Source organism: Lipotes vexillifer, unplaced genomic scaffold (genome assembly GCF_000442215.2).
Source record: "Lipotes vexillifer unplaced genomic scaffold, Lipotes_vexillifer_v1.1 scaffold1129, whole genome shotgun sequence".
Lineage (NCBI taxonomy): Eukaryota > Metazoa > Chordata > Mammalia > Artiodactyla > Lipotidae > Lipotes > Lipotes vexillifer.
Window position 1 is genome coordinate 1632255 of NW_006789022.1, and position 16510 is coordinate 1648764.

The 16510-nt window shown below is 40.5% G+C and overlaps 1 protein-coding gene across 1 annotated transcript in view; it reads left to right on the forward strand.

The window, feature by feature from the left end:
- The first annotated feature begins 3756 nt into the window (after nucleotides 1–3756).
- MAJIN (membrane anchored junction protein) overlaps nucleotides 3757–16510 on the forward strand; it is a 14693-nt gene continuing 1939 nt past the window's right edge. Inside the window, 8 exon segments of the mRNA XM_007462205.1 lie at nucleotides 3757–3857; nucleotides 6548–6593; nucleotides 9355–9430; nucleotides 9610–9735; nucleotides 10578–10609; nucleotides 10912–11003; nucleotides 12379–12442; nucleotides 16485–16508. Of these exon segments, the coding sequence (XP_007462267.1) occupies nucleotides 3757–3857; nucleotides 6548–6593; nucleotides 9355–9430; nucleotides 9610–9735; nucleotides 10578–10609; nucleotides 10912–11003; nucleotides 12379–12442; nucleotides 16485–16508 (561 nt within the window).

Below are 16510 nucleotides of genomic sequence, written 5' to 3' on the forward strand. Positions count from 1 at the left end.
AAAAGGCTATTCCTTATTGAGTAACCTATGCATGGAGCACTACAATAAGCAATTATACATGCATTATTTCATTAATCATCCTAATCACCCTGCAAGTGAGGAAACTGAGAAGACTTCCTTTTGAAAATAGAGCTTGAAGACAAACATGTGACTGTAACCCCTGCACCCCAAGATGTAACCCTAAGAAGCTTTAATCAGGAAATCTTCCATTTTGGCTTGATGCCTTTGTACCCAAACTGAGTTTGCCTTGAGTCATCCAGAGTTATGAGAGTGACCAGGGTTACAGTTTAATAAAATGACCAGTCGATGTGTTATAATGGAACATGTATGGGCCAAAGGAGTCAACAGTCTCAGGGGTGCTAATCCTGGTTCCATACTGAGTTATGTGACCTATAGGAGTCATTTCCTTCTTTGATGAATTCACTTCCTTTTCGTCCCCTCTAAAATGAAAGGCACTTCCAGCCATAGGCAAGCGTGAATCTCGTTAGGAATATAGATTTTCAGAGAGTCTGGATCTACTTCAGCAAAGGCAGACAGACCTCTGAAACTAGCCAGGGACTTTTGAAGGTAGAAGGAGGAGCTGAGCATCTGTCCTCAAACTCAGTTCTAAAACTTGGGTGTTGGATTCACAGCATCAGTGGGATTTCCCTATTTTTTTGCCCACACTCATTAGTGGCCAGAGAGCCTGACATGTTAGATTTGCTCAGTAAATGTATTTTTATTAAATGCTTATGAAAGCTCTTTTATTCTTTAACACTGTGGAAGGTTTTCCCATCAAATATCACCAGATATATTTAGTGACAGTACTTCTGTATGATCTTGTCCTTCAGCTCCAGTGGTCAATATCACTATCCTCATATCACATTCAGCCTTGCTTCAGGTTCTATGCATTGACCCAGATATTTCTTTGTGTGAGACAAATTACTAAAACCTTAAAAACTCTTACCCTTTCTAACATCAGTGCCTATGTGTCATTTAAATCTATTACTGCGGATTTTCAAGGAAAGATTCTTAATTGAGATTTGTCAGATTTTGTACTGCTATTAAAGCTAATCAGTTTTCTTCTCTTGAATTTGCTTTTCTAGTAAAGCATTAAGAAACACTTCAAATCTATCAAAATGGCTAATGTTAATATAATAATCCAGAGTTTACGAAGTGCTTTTTACAGTTTTATCTCATTTAATCCTCACGACAATTCCAGGGGTAGGTGTAATCCCCACTTATAGATGTAGAAACTAAGAAATGAAAAGGCTAAGTGACTTGATCAGGGTCTAATGACTGATAAGACACAGAGCTAAGACTCAAGCCTTGGTCCTCCAATTCCAAATCCTGTGTCTTTCCCACTATACCATATTGCCTGTAACTTCTCTTCTTTTGTCTTAAAGGCATCATGTTTTATGATCACCTAAAATTGGTTGAGAGTCTGACCCTTCATCTGCAAGATCTCATCAACTTAATGATAGTCCCTGGGACAGTGTCACCATGACTGCAGTACTCATGTTGGAAAATAACCTTGTGAAATCTTTGAACCACTACTACTATGTGATTGTTTGGGATTGTGCTGTCTAATCTTTATTTTCAAATAGGGTAATTAGTGTGTTGTGTTTGTTTCTGAAGCAGGCAGCCAGCAATTAACAGGAACAGGCCCCAGCTAGAAGAGGGTTGTTTTTACTTCTTTCAGCCATCCAGCTGTGGCACAGCACATGAAGTTTCCTCTCTGGATCGTCATTTCCAGCAAATGTTCTTCATTTCCTTTGCTCTGATGCCCCCAGTCCTCAGTCTGTGGGGAAAGGTGACTGCATTTTTGAAGAACCCTCTGAATAATTAAGGGCTCAATTTTTGTGACAGCACCCTAAGTTTTACCAAGTGGACTCCCCGCTTACTTAATAAAGTCATCTAGAACCAAAAACACCATCAAATCTGGCATAGGTTCCTGCCATGCCTAGGACATGGGGAATCTGCAAGTTTTTCTCAGGATATGAACGGTGTTTCCTCTCTGGTAACTTTGCAGTTGGCACCAACTATTTCTTTTCACTTTTGACTGTAGTTCTAGTCTAAATAGTCTCGGGCTCTGGCTCCAGCCTCCTGTGATTCTAATCCCAAGCAGCCAAGATCAGACACTGGGATATCTCTTTACTGGCAGCCCCAGACTTAAGCTTTGGAAATTGTGGGAAATTTCATTCTTTGGGCACATAGATCTTCTGATTCTACCATACCAGAGTTCTCCCTTCTGAGTAGACATGGAATCAAGGTAATATGAAGGAAAGAATAATGAAAATAGTCCTTTATGTGTGTATAATATTGTAGTACTTACAAAATGATTTTATATTCATTATCTCATTTTTTTCTTCCTAATAACCTCAGGAAAAGTGATTAAGACCATCAAGTCTGGATTTACACTGCCTCAGTTTGAATCCCAATTCCAACATTCATAGCCATGGGAAAATTGATCTCTCAGTGCCTCAATTTCCTAATCTATCAAATTTAGACTACTTATTTCATAGGCTTTTTGTGAGGATTAAGTGAGATATATTTATAAGGCACTTAGAATAGGGTATTACAAAAAGTTGTTGTTGTTGTTAGTTGTTGTATAAATAAGTTGTTATTATTGTATAAATATCAACAAGAAAACCAAGGCCCAGAGAGACTAGGTAGGGACAATGGAGCTGAAATTAAAACACAAATTATTCTTACTTTATGCCTGTTCTATCTACCCCATCTCAGCTGCCTCTGAAATCAATACCTTGCATTGTATATAGGTAGATTTGATCCTAGGAACTCTGGACATTTTACTCTCATTGTTTATTATTTAAACTTCCATATGAAGAGACAGAAAGTACAGGGTTTATTATCTCTACAAATAAAAAGAGGCTTAGAAAAGTCCTAGTGACTTAGAAAATCACAGTGTGCTTGATTCTTACTTCTGAGTGCATATCAACGGCTCTCTTGGAGTAGAAGAGACATGCTGTTCTTCTTTTCCCATTTCTTCCTCTCCTGAGTTTCCAGCAGAGAGGACCTTAAGTGAGCAGAGATTCTGGAATAGGAAAAGTAAAACTAGTAAGTGCTAGGAGAAGAGTGGGCACTCTTATGGCACAGGGCACTCTCATAAGTGGTGAGGAAGAAGACTAGTTGAGAGGTGGGGAAGATAAGGCATTCCTTGGCAACACTGGAAAACATTAGTATACATCCTTATTTACTGCATTGGCTGTAGCAGGGAGGTGTGCTAATTCCGAAACTTCATCTAAAATTAATAGCAGAGGTGTTCCCAATTGTGCCTCTTATTGGTGCATCCTGTTTCATTATTTGATTTGAGCCCTCTTCACCTTGACATAGGTTCCAGGGAAAGTGGGGGCAAGGGACAAGAACAGATTCAGGAGATATTCGGGAGATAGATTTAATCCTAACAAAAACCTTGTTAGTCATCAGATGTTAGTATCATTAGTCTCATGGAAGAGAAGTAATTTGCACAAGGTCATAAGGTAAACAGCAAAACTTCAACTCAGGTCTTTTGACTTCAAGTATAGAGATTGTCCCAGAATATCATGTATCCTCCCCATGCAGGTGGGGAAATGGTCCAGGTAATTAATATCAGAACTGAGCCTGGGACATAGGCAGTGTCACTGAGAACTGGACATTATACTGATGAAGAGATGCTACAGATTAGGCCAGCTCTCTTTCCTGTACATAAGGAACCATATTTAGCTTTTTAATAATTCTCTAATATTTCTATTTTCCTTAGGTTATTGTTTGGAAGCAATGAGTTTAAAACCTTTCACCTACCCATTTCCGGAGACGAGGTTTCTTCACGCAGGACTCAATGTGTATAAATTCAAAATTAGATATGGCAACAACATCAGGTAATTTTAAAACCAGGAGGGTAGTCTTTGCAAACACAGGTTAGTACCTTCCCACAGGTCATTCCTTCTCTGCCTTCACCCAGTCCAGGAGACTGGCTGAAGCAGCACCTTGTAGGTCTCTTTCCCAGGTATTTTGTGTTCTATATATTTATTATTCATATAAGTTTTAAAATTAGCAATGGCATACCTTTGGGGCGGTGGTTCTCAAATTTTTTTATCTCAGGACCCCTTTGCACTCTTAAAATTGAGGATCCCAAAGAGTTTTTGATTAAGAGGGTTATACCTGTCAATATTCATCATATAAAATTGAAACAGAGGGCTTCCCTGGTGGCGCAGTGGTTGAGAGTCCGCCTGCCGATGCAGGGGACACGGGTTCGTGCCCCGGTCCGGGAAGATCCCACATGCCGTGGAGCGGATGGGCCCGTGAGCCATGGCAGCTGAGCCTGCGCGTCCGCTCCGCAACGGGAGAGGCCACAACAGTGAGAGGCCCGCGTACCGCAAAAAAAAAAAAAAAAAAAAAAAAAAAATTGAAACAGAAAAACTAAAATAATTACTTATTAATTTAAAAATAATATAACATTTTATTAAACTAACTATATTTTTGAAAAATTAATGAGAAGATTGACATTGTTTATATTCCCAGGACTTACCCCAGGAATGCAAGGATAGTTCAACATATAAAAATCAATCGACATAATACACCACATTATTAGAAAAAAGAGAAAAAAAACCACATGATCATCTCAACTGACGCAGAAAAGGCATTTGACCAAATCCAGCACCCTTTCGTGATAAAAATACTCAAACTAGGAATAGAAGGGAACTTCCCCAACATAAAGGCCATATATGAAAAACCCACAGCTAACATCATGCTCAGTGGTGAAAAGCTTAAACTTTTTCCTTAAGATCGGGAACAAGATAAGGATGCTCACTTTCATCACTTCTACTCAACATAGTACTGGAGTTCTACCCAGAGCAATTAGTCAAGAAAAAGAAATAAAATGCATACAAATTGGAAAGGAAGAAGTGAAACTTCTCTGTTTGCAGATGACATGGTCTTTTTTTTTTTTCTTTTTTGGCTGTGCTATGTGGCTTTGCGGGATCTTAGTTCCCTGACTAGAGATTGAACCCACGCCCTCAGCAGTGAAAGCACAGAGTCCTAACCACTGGACCGCCAGGGAATTCCCCACATGATCTTATATGTGGAAAAGCCTAAAGAATCCACACAAACTAACAAAAAATTGTGAGACCTTATCAATGAATTCAGCAAAGTTACAGGATACTAAATCAACATCAGTTGATTTATATATACTAGCAACAAACACTCTGCAAAGAAAATTACGAAAACAATTTTGTTTACAATAATATCAAAAAGAAAAAATACTTAGCAATAAATTTAACCAATGAGGTGTAAGACTTGAGCACACTGAAAACTACAAAAAATATATATTTCTGAGTGAAATGAAAGGAGACCTAAATAGAAATGCATCTGTGGGAATTCCCTGAGTGGACAGGACTCGGCACTTTCCTGCCAGGGCCAGGTCTAATCCCTGGTCAGGGAACTAAGATCCCACAAGCTGCGCAGTGAGACCACTTGATTTTGTAACCTGAAGTGTTTCGTTGGTCATTTGGAAAATATTGGTTCACTGGCTTATGCAGATTGTTCACATGTCAACACATTTCATTATATAATATCAAAACATCATATTTGCTTATATCACTACCAAACTTGTCAGAAAAATGTCTAAGTATTTGGAAGCTGTCAACCCCACAGTGGTGGATAGAAGTTTTCCAAAATTCAAAATTTTGCTTGAAATCCCAAAATTTATCCTTGACAACAAATACTGTCAGTTGTTTTCCTTAAATTGATAAGCTCACTGTTCATTTTTGAGAAAATGTCTGTCACATTCCCAAGTCTGAATAGCAATCAGTTTATCTGTCAGCTGATCATTCAAGTAAAATATCATGAAAAAGCAAGTGGTTCAGTTTGCAACTTAAACAGTTGTACAGGTGCTTTTTCTCAAGACAACCATCAGCTTCCGGTATGCAGCAGAAATGCTTTATGCATACTTCCTGTTTTATCACATAATATTAAAAAGACATGTATTCAAGGGTTGAGATTTATAGAATTATTAATTTTTCACTGCTTCCTCTAGGATATTAAGTGAAACTGGATTTTTTTTCCTGTGTGGTGGTAAAGATGACTACAACTGCTAGTACAGTTTAGTGCAACTGGCTAGATTTGTGCCAAGGCACCAGCAGTTTTGCCCACCATTGATTTTGCACTACAGATTATAAATGTTAACACAGTGGAAAAGGCAAATAACATCTTAATATTATTATGAAACTAGTTTTGCCCTTGGAGACTCCTTGGAAGGGTCTTGAGGACCCCTAGAGGTCTACAGACTGCACTTGTACAAACTGGTCTAACAAATTATTAACTTACACAATGGAAATTTCAGGTCTTGGCGGGTTAATGGAGAAGATATTTTGGTACAGCCTTGTACCAATTCTCAGACCACACCACCTAGGTGATCACTTCTTCCCTTGAGCACTGGGTCAGCACACACAATTGTTATTTAGTTATGTTTCCTTAGCTCAATGGAAGTTTCATTTTTGCTCTACTAGAGTCTGTTGTCTCCAGAGCTTTCCTTCTTGGCTTACTTATCTCTTGTCTGTTTACCTTCTAGAGGGGAAGAGGTAGAAAACAAGGAAGTCATCGTCCAGGAGCTAGAGGTAGGGAAAGAAGCAGACAACTTCTGGGAATGTTATTCTTTGAACTGAGGATGAGTCCATATTCAGATTTTAGTTATTTCCTGCAAACTGAGTCACCACCTCCACTTGATTACTTGGCTTCTCCCTGCCACATTTCCTCTGCAAAGAAACTTTACTGTTTTTTCAGGGAAATTAAAGACTATACTCTTTCTCAATTCTCCTAGTTGAAGTGTCAGCGCCTTTGAGGCTAAGAGTTATTTTGTTTCCACTAGAGTTCCCAGCCATGGGCAGCTCTCTTTTGTGGCAGCTGGCATAGAGAAAGCTTCCGGAGGACTGCAGCCTTCCAGGGCTCTGGGAAACCTCACCATTCCAACCACTGCCCGGTACTTGACGTTCAGGAAACTCAACTGTAAATACACAGACAAGGCTGCTGTGTCTTCATTTTAATTGGAAACATTTGCAATTGCTTTATTCCCACTTCATTTTCATTCCTTTGCTACCCAGCTCCTCTAGCTTTAGATTCTCCCACAAGAAGACAGAGAAGGTGGGCAAATTCGCAGATTAGTGAAAGCATTGGAAAAGAAATTAGAGTTCTGGGGTCTGGCCCTGGATTCCAGTCCTGCCTGAACCACTAATTAGCTGTGTGAGCCTTGGCAAATCATTTATCTCTCTGGGTCTTAATTGCCTCATTCATAAAATGAGAGTTTTAAACTAGCGTATTCTCTTCTAACTTCACAACTGAGTGATCTATGACTGTTTGTGATTTATGAAGACATATGTTGCCACATTCCAAGGAATTTGAATATAATTACATACACAAACGTAAAACTCTGAAACCAAAGTCTTAAAGGTACCTGTGGCTCTTCAGCTCTGTGTTTTAAGATACGTTAGGATCTTTGAGGACTTCAGAGGCATCAGTATAAATAACAATTATTTTAATATAGGACCATGACAGTTTTCTGCTTATTTTAATTATGAGTAGAGCAGAATTTACTTCATTTTGCTTCACTTAATATGGGCAGAGAAAAGCTCAAGGCAGCATAGTAGAGTGGAGAGAGCTTAGACTTTAGAGCCAGTGAAACCTGGATTTGAACTCTAGTTCTGCCTTCACAGTGTGACTTTGGGAAGTTTGTCTGCCTTCTCTGAGTCTGTTTCCTTATCTGTCAGTGATATTGATAAATAATATCAGTTTTCAGGGTTGTGGTGAGGATTAGAAATAAATGTATGCAATGCCTGCCACACAGTAGTTCAACTAAGAGTAGCTAGAGAGCACTTATATCCATTTATAATCATATTTAAAGTTTTTGAAATGCTTTTTATATGTTCTTTTTCTTACTCTCATTAGTTCTGAGGCAGATGTTATCATCCTTTTTCACTCGTTTCGAAAACATTTATTGATAGGCAGTTTAGTCTAATGGTTAGGAGTGTAAGCTCTGGAGCCCCACTGCCTGGGTTCATATCTTAACTCCATCATTACTACCTGTGTAGCCTTCCATGAGTCATTTTACCTCTTTGTCTTAGTTTCCTCATGGGTAAAATGGGGATAATAGAAGTGTTTATCTTATAGGGTTTTATGAGTGTTAAATTCATTAATATGTATAAAAACAAAAATATTTGCCATAATGATTACTCAATAAATACTAGCTATTAAAATTATAAGCTAGATACTATGCTAATAGAGATCATACAAAGATGAACATGACACGGTTTCCGTTTTCTGTGAGCCCAAATATGAGGAAAATGAGGCTTAGAGAGATGAAATGACAAAACTGAGACTGAGGGCTTCCCTGGTGGCGCAGTGGTTGCGAGTCCGCCTGCCGAGGCAGGGGACACGGGTTCGTGACCCGGTCTGGGAAGATCCCACATGCCACGGAGCAGCTGGGCCCATGAGCCGTGGCCGCTGAACCTGCGTGTCCAGAGCCTGTGCTCCGCAACGGGAGAGGCCACAACAGAGAGAGGCCCGTGTACCGCAAAAAAAAAAAAAAAAAACTGAGACTGAAATTCAGATTTTTTTTCCCCATAGAAATTTAATAGTCTTTTCATGATACCAATTGTTTAACTAGTGTATACTAATAAGCATAGGTTAATTAGAGACTAATCAATTCAGATTTAAAGAGAGTAGAAGAAAAGATTTGATTTAAGCAAAAGCAAAATAAGTATATGTAAATAAATACCAGTATTATTCACTAATCCAGTATATATTTGTTGAGGACCTGTTATGCTTCATCCACTAATGGTAGACACCATAGAAGGGATGCTAAGATAAATCAGGTGTATATTCTACTTCAAGAAGATTTCTCAGTAAGGAAAATAAAAATATGTACATGGAGGGAATTCCCTGGCAGTCCAGTGGTTAGGGCTCAGCCCTTTCCCTGCCGGGGCCAGGGTTCACTCCCTAATCAGGGAACTAAGGTCCTGCAAGCCACGGGGCATGACAGAAAAAAAAAAAAAAAAAGACATGGAATATAGTAAAAAAGGCCCAATAACTACTGTGAAATTTGAGACTAATAGTTAATAAAACTCGGGAAATCAGGGAAAACTTTCTGGAGGAGATGGCTTTTGAACTGTATCATAAAAGGATAGGTCGAATTTGGTCATATACTGATGGGTTGAAAGGGTATTTCAGGCAAGAGCATAGAAATAGAGAAACAGAAGGCATATCCAGGGAACAGCAAGTAGTTCAACTTTAAAAGCGTATAGAGTATGTGAAGAGCAGTGATAAGGATAAATTGATAGATTGGCTGAGATTAGATTAAAGTCATTTCAAATTTTTTTTTTTCAGGATTCTATTCGTGTGGTCTTGGGAAACCTGGATAATCTGCAGCCGTTTGCTACAGAACACTTCATTGTATTTCCCTGTATCCTTTCTTTACTGGGTGGAAATGAACTACAATTCACACTGTAGATTCAAATGGAAGCAGCAAACCCATAGGCAGTTTGGAGGGTAGGTCAGGGAAACCAGAGGGAGTCTTTTCCCTGAAATAGTACTCAGGGATTCGTACTGGCTTCTTTCCTTATTCCTTAGCACATTTCCCAGATAAAAGCAAATGGGAGAGAGTGTCCCACCTGAAATTCAAACACGGAGAGATTGTCTTGGTCCCTTATCCATTTGTTTTCACCCTGTACGTGGAGATGAAATGGTTTCATGAAAACCTGTCAACTGGTAAGTAGAATGATAGAAGTGTAGGTGGTGGAGAAGAAAAAAGGGAAGGTTGAACATCCATGGGTTAGCAGTGCAAGCTGAATATGGTGAAACAGTCAGCCAGGTTGGGCGCCAACACTGACAGTGCAGAAGTCAGGAGCATGCGTCCAAACTAGACTCTGCCTGCTTCAAATCTCGGTGGCTTTGCCACTGAATAGCTCTGTGACCTTAGATAAATTACTCAGTCTTTCTATGCCACCCTTGTGAAATGGTGAAAAATAATAATAGTACCTATCTCACTGAGTTGTTAAAAAGATTAAATGTGTAAATACTGGAAGATGGAAAGTACAGTGTGACTTAGAATAATCACTCAATGAAAGATACTTATTATATAAATAATTCCTCCATTTTAGAGTATTTAATGACTTTCACCTTAGTAGTATCTTAAAATATCTCCCAATTTTTAATCTCTGGGGGCCACCGCTATTTTTACAAATAGAGGGATAAGGAGATACCTGCCACTTTGATTTGAAAAAAGGTACAAAGGCCTTACCTCAAAAGATCTCCTCAATTCATTTGTCACTGCTGCTGAAAGTTCCACTTTTTTTCTTTCATAATAGGGATCATCCCCTTTTAAGTGACATATAGTTAGAATATAGTACGAATCAAACTATTTTTAGCTTGTAGATGGCAGTAGTTCTAAAATAAGGGAGGAAGAAAGTTTGAGGACACAGTATTTGTAGGAAAAGTGGTACCAGACGGTAGGGAAAAGGGTACGCACCAAAGTTTTGTCTAGGACCAGTTCTAAAATGTCAGTGATAGAAAGTCTTGATCCATTGTGACATTCAAATTTTCTGTTGCAGGAAAACCAATAAACAGCAGTCCTCTTGGGTTGGTAAGTTTGCCTTTTCTGTAAGAAATGAAAATGGCCTTATTGCCTTCTGTTGTCCCAAAAGTCCTGCTCTTGTCTCGTCTTTTATGCCCCTTGGTTGTTGCCCAAGTCCAATCAGAATTGTATACGTGAGACATTCTTTTTCCCCTTGGCTAGATTTCTGAGACTATGTCTATCCTTACTTGCAAAGCTGGTGTTAAAAGTTGCCTTTGGCAATTTAAAGATGGGGAGTTCTCTTCACTGTGCCCTCATGTAAGCAACTCTGGAAAAAGAAGAGTCACAGGAAATGTGGTTCCTCTCTAAAGGTCCTGGCAGAGAGGAAAGCAGCAGGAGCCATGATGAGGAAACGAAAACACGCAGAAGTGCCCAGCTCCCCAACCAGGCCAGGGCTGGACAGGTCAGTGGTTTTGGCAGAGGGGCTAAATCCTGCATCCTAGTTAGGCTTTGCCAGCTGTTGCTGCTGGTTGATCTTGTCCTTGGGCGTGTCACTCTCGATGTCTCAGGGCTTCATTCATACCTGCCTATTCTAGTGGGTGGGCTAAGAGAAGGAAGCAAGTGGATGTTTGCAGTGTAATTGGAACACGGTCCCTTCCTCAGCAAAGTAGAATTCTGTTCATCAAGATGAAGACTGAGGGAATTTCCTAGCAGTCCAGTGATTAAGACTGTGCTTCCACTGCAGGGGGCATGGGTTCGATCCCTGGTTGGGGAACTAAGGTCCCACAAGCCGCATGGCACGGCCAGAAAAAAAAGATGAAGACTGAGAGGAAATGTAAACATATCTGTACAATTGAATCCAACAAATATTCAGTGAGTACTTACTGTGGTCGTACTATAGGAAAACACAGAAGGCACAAGATATGAAGTCCCAAAATATTATCCAAGAACATAGAGAAACCCTCTTTAGAGGGCTTCTCAAAAGAGTGAGAGTGAATAAAATATAATCTTATTTTACCCAGTTAGCAGTAAGCTTTTGGAACTCTACCTTAAGAGGTAGTACAGGCTGAAACGTAAATGTCTGCAACAGGATATGCATCAATTACTGGGTGAGATGCTGCGAATTAGGGGGAGTGTTGAGCACAACCCTTAACGTGTTGAAGTTGCTGTTGTAGAGGCTTATTTTCTTCTTTTGATTCTCTGTCAGGGACAGAATGAGTCAGTAAGACAATTCAGTTGTTCATGTTAGCACCCAGAGAGAGATGCTGGAATAATCCAAGGGGTGGTTTGCTCCCAGCCCAAAGTGCTTTCAGCCCAGGTTCACGGAAAGCAGCTGTTCTTTTCCTGGTACTGTGTGGGCCCCAAGACATACAGGAGCAGTGAGGGTAGACCATGAAGGAGCTGACCCCTACACCCTCCAAATGCACACATCAGTGAAGAGTTAGGAAATTCCTTTCCCAGCCAGGTGGGATGTGAGGGTACTTGGAGGTATGAAGCTTTGGTCAGTTCCATTTGACTGAATTATCCATGGAGATGAGGACTCACATCTTCCCTTTCTCTGTGTTTTGATGCACAACCAAGTATTTCAAAATCTGATACCTGCTGTCAATCACATTTTCCCTTTCTCAACCCCTAGATCCCAAAATGTCTCAAATTGTGATTCTACTGTGAATTAAAGCAACACCCAAGGAGAGTTTGGCCACACGATTTATTCTGCAGGCCAGGAGTGGCATAAAAATAGCCAACCTGCTGAAATATTCATTTGGGCCACATTTGCTTGAATGTGGTGATGTTGCTGCTGCCAGTAACACTTCCTGGGCTTTTTTCTCCCACTTCAGGCCCAAGAAGGGGACTTCCAGCCAAGGACTCAGCAAAAAGAAGGCCCCTGTGGAAACCAGGAGGGTAAGCACCAAAATGGAGACTTCGAGACTCGTGGCTATTTCTGCTCAGTTACAAGTCAGGATTCCTGTTACCAGCACATCTTGATCCTTAGTTACAGACTGAATTCACTGGACTCACTCTCTCACCTTTCACCATCTGCAGAACGACTTTCAACCATTCCACCCTCACCACAACCTGTCCTAAATGTAGCTGCATAATACACACAGTGATGAATCCTTTTGTTAAAAGGTCTTCTCTTAGCTTAAAAAGCTGCTTTCTTATACTCTGCAGTTGAAAAAGAAAATAGATCTGTTGAATTGAGGTAGGATCCAGTTTAGAATTTTTTTTAGAAAACTTTTTGCTTTCATCTGCACTAGACTCTGAGCCTGGGTACACCTAGTTTTTTGTTTTGGGGTTTTTTTTTTGAAATTTTGAATTTTATTTTATTTATTTTTTATACAGCAGGTTCTTATTAGTTATCTATTTTATACATAGTAGTATATATATATGCCAATCCCAATCTCCCAGTTCATCCCACCAAGCCCCCCCCACCACTTTCCCCCCTTGGTGTCCATACATTTGTTCTCTACATCTGTGTCTCTATTTCTGCCCAGCAAACCAGTTCATCTGTATGGGAACATCTAGTTTTTACAGACAAAATAGGTATATATCAGCACAGGATACTGGTAAGAGAATACTTCATTTAGAGCAGGGATGGTCCAGCCCTAATAATATTTCATTTCATTTTGTGAGGTCTGCTCTCCATTTAGATATTCATACATCTGCTACTCCTCCATTTCAGGACTCCTTTTCCATAGTAGTATCTAAAATAGTGCCCTTTTTCTTGAAATAGCTGTTATTTGTGACTTTTCTTACTTCTCTGCCATTGCTCCAAAGCAGCTCTGACCTTAGGTATCCAAACATTCCCAACTCACCTCCCTCACCTTCCCAGGATCTATAACATGATCAGTTATCGAACAAACATTTACATATGCATTCATTCCACAAACATTTATTGGGTGACTCCTATGTGCCAAGTACTAAAGCTATCACACACACTCTCCCCCAAAAATGCCAAAAGTGTAAAGCTGGGTAGACATTACTGATAAATGTGCTACGTACAGGAATAAAGGAAGCACAGGGTACAAAGGGACCCCAAAGGAGAACCTCATTCAGACCAAGTGGTGTGAAAGAGAGTTCCCAGAGTAGCTCAGAGTAGCTCAAAGGACTAAGGCTAAGAGGAAAGAGTACAGTGCTTTTGGTGACTGGAAGCCAGTGTACCTGGCGCTTAGAGTACAGTGCTGAGAAATGTCACTGGAGAGGTCAGCACGAGGTGGATCCTAAAAGGCTTTAAAGCCACCTTCAAGATCACAGGAATTCCCTAAAACATTTTAAAGTAGAAAAGTGAAGTGATTTTCATTTCTAAACAATTCTGTCTCCTGTTAGCAAGGCATTGTGTTAGGTGCTGGGATGCACCCAAACATATAAAACCTAGTTTTTTTCCAGGAGCTTAGCATTTAGTTGGAGTAGAGTGAACCTTTAAAGATGAAGACCTCTGCCTCTGTGGGCGGGGGCAGGGTACAGAGCCCTGTTGTGCCCATGGCCAGCTGGCCCATGGAGTGATTTAAAGCAGATGGTTTCCCTCTTCTATACTCTCATCCTTTAGAGAGGGAAGAAGAAGGAATTAGAAAGTACAAGAAGAGTACATGAAGCTCTGGAGAACAAAGACACTTTATACAACCAAGATAATTACTATTAAAGGAACATTTCCCTCACTCTCTACCCTTTGTACCGTCCTATTCTTAGTTTGACGCATCATCTCCCTTAAGAACCCACAGTTTCTTATTCAACATAATTACCTTTTCAACCTGATACTGGGTTTAGAAAAAACTCTGAGGAAAAAAAAAAAAAAAAAAAAAAGGAGCATGTTTATTGATTTTGACTCAAAGCCCAAGCAGTCTCCATTGTAGACCCTGTTCCCAGAGAGCAGACTTCTCCTAAATTAAAGTGATCACAGGGACTCTTAGTGTAAGTCACTTGAGCTGGAAGAATTGAATTTACTCCTATGGTCCAATGCCTAATATCTTCTCTTCCCTTTGGGGGAAGTTAAGGTGTAGAAACACAGTCAGTGTGGATTGTGCACATCTGTACACATAGGGAGCCTGTGCAGGGAAAGCTTAGAAGAACACAACGTACACCTGAATAAGGTCTCTGTTTCATAAGAGGTGTTTTGAGGAGAATGGGATGGAAGGACAGACTCATTCCCTTTGTTACTTTAGCTCCCAGATCTAGAGATCCAGACTTTAAAAAGATAAAAAAATGGGAGAGAGCAGATGAATGGACCAGAAGTGAAACAGACTGCCGTGCACGTAGCTTTTTTTTCAAGCCTCTGCTTGAACTGCGCTTCTAAGCAGATCTGACCCTGAACATACAGCAGACAACCTTGCATCAGGTTTTCAGGGTATTATGTGTTGTTGGATGTCCTAGATGGTACCCTCAGTCTTAATTCAGGCTATAATGATTTTCCTCTCTTAACAACATTTGCCTGAGGAAACCTCTATCAAGATTTCAGGAGAGCACAAAGGCTGCCTTACGAGGGAAATTTCCCCTGGTTCAGAGGTAGAGAGGCTACACCTCTGCCCAGGGCCTTTGCCCTTCTGGTTCCCACTACCAACCTTAGTAGATGATTCTTCCATTAGGGCCAACGCAGCGGTATTTAAACCCCAAACCATAGTTTCCATACCTTACCATAGTAAGTTTGTGAGAATCATTCCCTCAAGCTAGAAATCAGATCTGGGCCTTATAAATTTCATCTCCACCCTGTCTGGAAGAGATAAGAGATAGTCTCCTTCCTCCCCAGAGTTACCTTTCACTTTTATAGGAGTATGATTTAGGTGGCTGCCTATGTGGTCTGGGATTTGAGGGGTTTGTGGAATAGCTTAACAGAAATGTCAGCTTATGCTTAGGATGGGGGATCTGTCCTAACTTTCCTGGGATTGCTGTGCCTCTGCCTCCTAGATACACCCTTGCTATAGAATTCTTCACCAGCGGGACTTCCCTGGCGGTCTAGTGGTTGAGAACCTGTGCTTCCACTTCAGCGGGCATGGGTTCAATCCCTTGTTGGGGAACTAAGATCCCGCATGTTGCGTGGCGTGGCAAAAGCAAAAAGAGAGAGAGAGAGAATTTTTCACCAGCAAAATGGCTCAAGGAACTCCCCAGCACTGCTGGGCAGTCAAGCCCTCAGGTTGTGCCTGGGTGAGGGAAGTGGCCAGTTGGCAGAGATTCTCAAAGGAAATATATCAACCATGTTTCTGGCTACCAGGGTGTCTCCTAGAATATTATAGGCTTGGAACCAGGTTGCAGGATGTCCCCTTCAAAGTACAAAGGAAGGTCTATAGAGCAGTAGACAGAAATAATAAGATTGCTTATGCCATAGTCATATTTCTGCTGCCCTGGCTCTAGCCATGTTGATCATATTTACATGTTAACAGCAATGTGCCCTTGTACATCATGTCCCTTTCTGGAATGCCCTGCTCTTTCTGACCCCTTGATGCCATCCACCAAGGCCCCATTTAAATAACACTTTCCCTGTGAAGTCTTCCTTGACTAACCACTACCCACTCTATTCATGTCCTCCTCAGTAACCACGGCACTCTATATAGACTGATGGAGTAGTCTTATCACACTGACTTATAATATTTAGTTTATACGTCAGTTTTACCACATAGATTATACTTTTCTCCTAGGTAAAGTAAAGGTCCTCCTGATTTCTGAAACCTCAATATTCTGTCCTTGGCAATAGTTGGCACTCAGAAACATGGAATGATAAGGTATACCCAGCTTGGTTTGTTCTTGGCTCTTAAATATTATGATTTTAGAGAGACAGTGTTTGGGAAGCTGATATGAGAAAAGGACAGTCCTATAGAAGGAAAAATAGAACCTGCCTGGGCAGTCAGAAGGCAGGCCCCAGCACTGATGTGATATCACCTTACCAGCAAATAGCATTCAGGCCACCAAGCTGTAAAGGAGTAAAGTTTAAGACTTTTCTTGGTCTTTTTATCAGAACAGAGAAAGAAAAACCCAGCAGGA